This window comes from Ipomoea nil, unplaced genomic scaffold (assembly GCF_001879475.1).
Source record: "Ipomoea nil cultivar Tokyo-kokei standard unplaced genomic scaffold, Asagao_1.1 scaffold0688, whole genome shotgun sequence".
In the NCBI taxonomy this organism is placed as follows: domain Eukaryota; kingdom Viridiplantae; phylum Streptophyta; class Magnoliopsida; order Solanales; family Convolvulaceae; genus Ipomoea; species Ipomoea nil.
The window spans coordinates 6,076,430-6,084,569 of record NW_017617116.1 but is presented as its reverse complement, the minus strand read 5'-3'; the positions used below and the strand labels follow the sequence as shown (position 1 = coordinate 6,084,569).

At 33.1% G+C, this 8,140-nt stretch overlaps 1 protein-coding gene across 1 annotated transcript; it reads right to left on the bottom strand.

The window, feature by feature from the left end:
* Window positions 1-3,633: 3,633 nt before the first annotated feature.
* Window positions 3,634-5,080, bottom strand: LOC109175736 (protein FANTASTIC FOUR 3). The gene has a single exon (XM_019325081.1). The coding sequence runs from the start codon at window positions 4,861-4,863 to the stop codon at window positions 3,841-3,843; it is 1,023 nt and encodes a 340-aa protein (XP_019180626.1). The 5' UTR covers window positions 4,864-5,080; the 3' UTR covers window positions 3,634-3,840.
* Window positions 5,081-8,140: the final 3,060 nt, after the last annotated feature.

Genomic DNA, 8,140 nt, shown 5'->3' with positions numbered 1-8,140 from the left:
GCTAATCGACTCAAACCAAGAAAGCCAATAAGCCATTCCTGTTGAGAGTCAAACTTAATTACTTAATAACATTTTACTTACCAAGTCAAGTGTTTGAGCAACTTGACTGAGGCGGTCTTCAAAACGTTCATACTTTAATTTACCAGAAAGTCTCACGGAGAGTCTAATTTAAAATCTTATGGTTATGAAGTCAATTGTCTGATCAATATAGTTGACGTTGTTTTAATTGTGGCAAACTTTTTTTTTCTCATGTCAAGCGATAACATTTAATTACTTTCTATCAATCACCTTGGAAAATAAGAAAAAATAGAGTTAAAAAAGATGATATTTTCATAATTATTATAATGCATTGAAAAATATTTAATAACACACCCGCAGATAACTACTAATACACATACTTGAATGCACCATTATAGATCATGAGTAAATTATCAGTTATTAGTGAATAAGATATAATGTACACACTTGAGTATCATTATAAATCTTAAGTGCACTATTCGTGAATGCACTATATATATATATATATATATATATATATATATATATATATATATATAACCTCAATCTAGGGGACTACTCTGATCTATCTTGTTTAGCTGTTTACCCGTTATCAAACTATCCAAGGTTTCACCAAGCCATCAATTCAAGTGAAAAGCATTTATATAATAGTATTCCATGGGTGCTTTAATTAGGTCAAACATTGACCTAAGAGAATATTAGGTTAGCCCATGATAGGCTTAGGTAGCTAGATACCATTCTTGACAAGAACAACGGCGACTACATTATACATTATTTATTCACATATAATAATAACTTTGGTGTGTGGCAATAAAAATCCAACGAAAAAAAATTCCTTTTGAAACCCCAAAATGAGTGTTTAGCAAAGTTTGAATTGAACGTAACGTTGTCATCATCATGCACACACACTTCCTCTCTTCATATATGTCTCTTAGAATTAATTTCCCATGGAAGATTTTGAAGGTACACATTTGGTTTTTTCTCCCACTTATTTAGACATTTGGAATCTTTTCACGTTTCAATATTAATTGAGCCTAACTTTGTCAACAAAAGCAAAAAAAGTTTTTAGAGCTTTTGAAATTCAAGTTTGGACTAGCTTGCACTACCCTAGCTATGTGTGAGAACCCCATTTTTGTTAGATACTTCAATTTGACAAAAAACCTGTTTTTCAACACCAAGAACATGCAACTAAATAAGTTGCATGTTAGTTGCAATCTTTTAGCATAAAATCAATCAATTCGTGCGATTTTTCTGTCTTGAAAAAGTTGCGGTTGATATGTATAAAAGAGAAATCAATGTATTATGCATTATTAATAATTAAATTTAAGTCCCTCATCGCTAGCTCTTACCTTAGAGACAGATGGATGGGGTAAATCATGGGATATGTCACAACTGACACATATTATACCATAGACTATGGTTCACCTTGCATATTATACATATATTTAATATGTTAATTATAATATGTACATAATTTGGACTGGGTCCACCCTGAATGCAATATAACAATTGCACAACTGGCTAAAAGGCCTTCAAACACAGAAATACTTGTACCCTAGTGCATTGTTAAATTTTTGCATTGAGAGGTATATGTGGTGACGACTAATAATTACATGATACATCATCATAAATGACAAAGTCTGTCTATATTTTTATTCAAGTGTTACTAAATGAGTCGATAGATATTATTAAATAATAAAAAAGGGACCTCATCGAAGTAATATCTAAAAATATTTAACTCTTTATCACGTGTATTGCTCGCTCATAATTATTAATGCGATAGATCGTCTCGATCAACGTCAATCAACCTACTAAAAAAACATGCAGTTGCAGCATGACAGTTGCATATGTACGTGACTAGAATGCACATGATAGACAACAATGATATGATTGTGACATATGGTACATGAAAATGTTTAAGGCTTTGTATGTATAGACTACAATTAAGATTGATTTGAATGATTATTAAGAAAACAATAATTTTGTCTTACACTTGCATACATTGATTTAGTAAAAGCCTCTAATGCACAGTAAGCAAAGATCTAGCATATGTGTTCAACTGAATTACCATAATTTATATTCTCCCAGATTCTCTGTCGGATCGGATATAAGGGAGTCTTAGAATTGAGGGGTTCAACATTTTGAAAAAAATGTAAAAACTCGTAATCTGAATAAACTTTACTTATAACCTTAACTAAAAAATAATCATAAAAATATAAATTAGCTACCTATACTTGCATATACTTGTGGCATGCAAAACATATCGAGTTAATTAGATTTTGACACTTCTCCCTCTTGTTGTTAAACTGTGACGACGTCGTACAGCTAAATGCCTAGTGGGGACGACATAATGCATTCTTAGGACAACATCGTGGAACATGAAACATCATTATCTAGCCGATTCAGCATCTAATAGCCTAGTTTTGTTAATTAATTAATTAACTCACTTTAGAATATTAATTAATCATATAAATAATCTTGTCTTCTCACTAGTACTATCAACTCTATTACAAGTTAGTATATGTTCAATATAATTTCTTCATCTATTGTAGTCCAAATAGTCAATTTCTCACCACCGACAATCATGTGACATTCCCTCAAGGAGAGCCACAGAGATGTTAACTGAGCACAAAATACTCAACAAACTTGTTTAAATTTAGTCTTTATTTGAATTTAAATTATACATTTTAAAAGTAGAAAAAAGTGCTCACCCTAAAATAAAAATAAAAACTATCACTCGCCACTCCAGAGAGCGTATCCCATTATGTCTTCCTCAAGAACCTAGCAAATGGTCATAGAAGGTTCTTTAAAACTAAGCAATCCCCTATTATGTTATACCAAAATTATAACTAAAAATTCAGTAACTGTACTCTATTTTGTTCTTTATAGATATGTTCAAGTTTAATATCCTAGCTAACTCTTATATATCTATCATTTTCATACACACTTTCGATATGCTACATACCCACTAGACTTAACAATGTGCTCCCGACTCTTAAGTCATTTCACCTCTTGTGTTGATGTCAGTTGTTGTAGAAATTAAGGCCCTATGGTACGGTATAGAAAAATTAAACATTTTAAGTCAAATGGATGACTTTTGAATCAGGTTTTATTGTGAGATGCGGGAAATTCAAAGGAAGAAAATTTTTGCATTATATTGTTTTTGAAGCCAAGTAGTATGTATAGTATTACACTAATTTTCAAAATTTTAATAACTAATCCAGTTGAAAATAAATAATAATGATAAAGACATTATGACTTATGAGGACTGATTCATCATCGAAGTAGGACTTGTGTAAAAAAAAAAAAAAAAAAAAAAAAAGTTTTTGTTATGAGATATTGTAGCTTAAAGGATGAAAAGTTCTACATTACTTTTCTTGTATCAATCATATATCTGTGTGACATGTTAACATCAAGAGTTCAGATCAGTCTCTTTAAAATAGAGTGTTGGCCTACTCTATTTATTGTACGGTGAGTTTCACAGTGAGAGATGTATAATATATTTTACATATCTGAGTCACCAAACAAGCTCAACTACTTAAAAGTTCTGCCAGTTTTTAAAAGGTCATACATATATGAAACCGTTGTTCATGTATAACAATATTAACTACCAGCCACAATATATACACACCTCCATGAATGCATGGGGGTATATATATGTTGTATTGAAGATGAAAAAAAAAAAGGATAATAGAGAAGGAAATTAATTAAAAGATGGTAAAATAGAGGAATTGTGGAACTAAAATTGGAGAAAAAGAAATTCAAATTAATTTTTTTTAAAAAAAAAAAAAAACTTTTTTTTTCTTTTTTTTTTTTGGTTTTTCAAGTAGACACCCACAAAGTCTTAGGCTCCCCCCATTGACTCAATCCCTTGTTGCTATGTCCACCAGTTTCCTTGCACCTGCCTAGCAGACATTGCGTAATTCCCATTTCCACCTCAACATTCGACGTATTCCCATCCATGTCCCTTGCCATGTACACGTCACTTTCTTCTTCTTCTTCTTCCTCATCTTCTTCAACCTCTTGGACTTCTGCAACTTCATCTTCGCCGTTAATGTCGCCCTCAAGCTCGTCGCTTTCCTCTTTGAATTCCTCGCCGTCGCTTTCCTCGCTCGTGGTGATTTGAGGATCAAAGCTTTGGTGATGATCAGCGAGGTCGGCGGCGTTGAAAAAGGATAGCCTAAGGCGGCCATTGCTCCGGTCGGCTTGGAGATAAGTGCGCTTTGATGGGGTCTCCACCGCCGTGATTATCAACCTGCCATCTTCGCGGTGGGGCCTGCAGACGCGTAGAGAATTCGCGCCGCCGCTTATCGTTGTCAGGGGAGGTGGGAAATTATTATTTCTTGAATTTCTGGTGCCGTTATTATTCATCGGCCTGTATGCGGCGCCGGCGCCGGCGCCGGAGGTAACGTTTCGTGACTCGATATGTTGCTGCGATGACGGAAACAAGGGAGGCAGCGATTCCTCCCGCCGGCGGCTCGTCGGCTCAGGGGAAGAAAGCGCCGACGAGAAAATGCTGCTCTCCGTCGTCGTCATGTCGGTCCCCGTCTCGCTCCCCAGCGCCTCCGTGCACAGCGCCAAGCTCTTCTCGCTCAGCCGCGACGACGACGGCCGCCGCAAAAGGGGGTGAACGTACACGGCGGCTTCCTTCTCCCCCGCCGCGTCTTTGGAAATATTAATGCCGGAGAGGCTCTGCAGCATACTCCAACCGCCCAGGTCTTTAACCTCCTGGTGGCACGGCGGCGGCGGCGGCACCTTCAGCTTTAGGGTGGCCGTCATCTCGAAGATTTGAGGCTCGAAACACGACTGAAGATTGCCTTGTTGATGATATACTATGGTTGACATGGTGGAAGTGGACAAAATATTCTAAGAATATATAATATATAAAAATATGATCTAGAAGTTCGACGGAATTAAGGTTTGTAAATGGATAAGTAACAGAAACTTTCAATCAATCAGCACAAGAAGATAGAAGAAGAAGAAGATGGAGAAGAAGAAGAGCGAAGAGATTAGGATATATGGAATTGTTGGATGAAGGATGAGTGAAGGAGTGGGGGGGAATTTGTAGCCCAAAAAAGTGTCAATTGCCCATGAATAGTTTTGTGGTGTGGGGACCACTTGGGGTGAGGTAGGGTGGGTGTTGTGAAGGTGGGGGGTGGGGTTGGGGGTGGGTTTAAGCCTTTGTAAACCACTTGATGTGCTAGTACACACAATATAATGTTGATGCCACACAATTCATTATATAATAGACTAAATAATAAAAGCCACACTCCACATGAATGAAAATATTCCATGTACCATCATCATTTCCTTCCATTCCCTTGTAGTACTTTTTCTTCCATTCCTTATAAATACCACTTGGGAATGAATTTTAGGAAACTCCAGCCAAGTTAATCAGATACTAAGATAGTAAATTAGACTGGTTAATATTCTGCCAAGTACCTTGTGCTTAGATGACATGTAGTGACCTCTTCTATGTGGGATGTCAGGTCATGAGATCGAACTTCAGTGAAAGCATAGTGAAGGTGTTGTTGACTCTTTGTGCTTCATTAGGTTGAGAAAGTAGGCCTCAGTGGAGGCATTGTTGACTCTTTGTGCTTCATAGAGTCAGTAGCATCCAAAAGTCATTAGGTTGAGAAAGTAGGCCTCAATGGAGACGTTGTTGACTTTTTTTGCTTCATTAGGTTGAAAAAGTAGGCCTCAGTGGAGGCATTGTTGACTCTTTGTGCTTCATTAGGTTGAGAAAGTAGGTCTCAGTGGAGGCGTTGTTGACTCTTTGTGCTTCATAGAGTCAGTAGCATTCAAAAGCCATTAGGTTGAGAAAGTAGGCCTGAGACGTTGTTGACTCTTTGTGCATGCTTCAGAGTCTTGTAATCCCAATTAACTGACAAAGGATCTACTATGGTTAACATAGGTTGTCACCGCTAAGAGGCAAACTACTTGTAACCTTATGGTTACCAAATCAACAATATGACAAAATTTCTAAATGGATATATATGTAGATAATATATAGAAACATGTTTTTCGTGGAACTGTCAATATTTGGAAAGGACAAATAGGTTTGCACAGTTGCCCCTCCAAAATAAACAAAATTTATGTTTCTTTTTCTTAAATTTTCCCAAAATAAAGCCAACCTATTATGTCCAGAAAACAAAGTTGATCCTCAAATATTTCTTGATAGGGACAGAAGAACAACCTTCATTCCTTGATTGAATCATCTTTAAAAAAAAAAAAAAAAATTGCCTCAAAATTTCCAATTTACCATTAATTGCATGTCCTCATAGTCATAATCTGTGTTTTTCATGTCTTTGTATTATCACACATCCCCAGCCCACACAATCTGAAAATTCCTTACTGCATGCCCAAACTATGACTAATATTTTTTAAATAATAATAATAATATTAATAAATTCCAGAAACTGTGTTTTGCCTAAAGTAGCCTACCCACCTTCTCTTGTTGGATCCACTTTCAAGATTAAAATTGCAATAAACATTCCAAAAAAGAAGAAGTCAAAGGGCATATATGGTATGGCCTTAGTATAAATGTGTGTGCTTACATAGCTTGTGAAAATTTTGGATAATACATATTATTTTGTGTTAGGTAGCCACAAGTCCCATCCAATTTTACCCTTCACTAACTACTATGATTAGACCTCATTTAAATGAGTCTAAATTTCTGATCTCATAGATTTAAGTCACTTCCGTTTATTAAACCAATAGATTTTTTTAATCTATAAAGTGAGTTTAATACTAGAAAAGTAGAAATTAATAGTGTGCATATATATAAAAAGAGTTCTACTACATAAACTCACAAATCATACTCCTTAAATTTTACTCGATGTGTATATGTTGCTTTTTTTTTTTTTTTATGTGAATCTCAATGTAAATGTCTACATCAAGATTTTGTGTGTAAAATAAAAGTAGAGAGTAGAAGATAGAGTACATGTAATATTTTCCATAGAAAAATCCAGTATTGATCGATATCAATATCTCTTGGATTGGGAGTAAGCCAAAGGTTTTATAAGTTTGAAATTTGTACTAAGTTTTGTGGGGACACTCAATGGTACTCGATAAAAATTTTATTTATATATGCTTTGAATCCCATAAGCTAAGAACACACCCCGAGAGAGAAAATTAAGAACAAATTTTAGTCTTACATCTGTAAAAATTTGATGGTTTTGATCATAACTTTTTTAAAAAAATGCGGTGGCATTTTCATAATTATCATCAACTTCACTATGCAAACTTGAACACTTAAATATCCATCCAAATTTTTGAGATGTAAAGTTGAGATTGGTTCTTAGTTTTCTCTTAAAGACTTGTTCTCATATGATCCCATACATAACATACATACATACATACATACATATACATATATACATACATACATCCTTTATATAATAAAGCTATATGATTTGGGAAATAATTAATGTTACAATTAATGGCAAAACATCATTTATTATAAAAAAAAAAAACACAACATTTAAAAAATAAAATAGCTATATATTATATAATCATATAAAAAATATACTTTTAAAAAATAAAATAGCTATATATTATATAATCATATAAAAAATGTGTTCAATTAGAGTTTAAATTTACACATACAAAATTTGAAATTTACTTTCCAAATGTAATTATCTTAATTATTATTTGTATTGTGAAAAAAAAAACACAATATTTAAAAAATAAAATAGCTATATATTATATAATCATATAAAAATATACTTTTAAAAAATAAAATAGCTATATATTATATAATCATATAAAAAATGTGTTCAATTAGAGTTTAAATTTATACATACAAAAATTTAAATTTGCTTTCCAAATGTAATTATCTTAGTTATTATTCGTATTGTGAAAATTATAATATAGATGAAATACAATTAAGAATAAATCAATGTAATTATGCAAATTCTCTCTATAAGTTTATTTGAATATGCACATAATTAGAGATTATATTAACCATACAAAATTATAATTATAATTATAATTTTAATTGTAATTTTGTATTCTATAAAAATAATAAATACTTGACCAATGGAAGCTCAAAAATATTATTATATTAAATAATTTAAAATATTTTAGTTTTTCTATTTTTTATTTATATTTATAATAACAT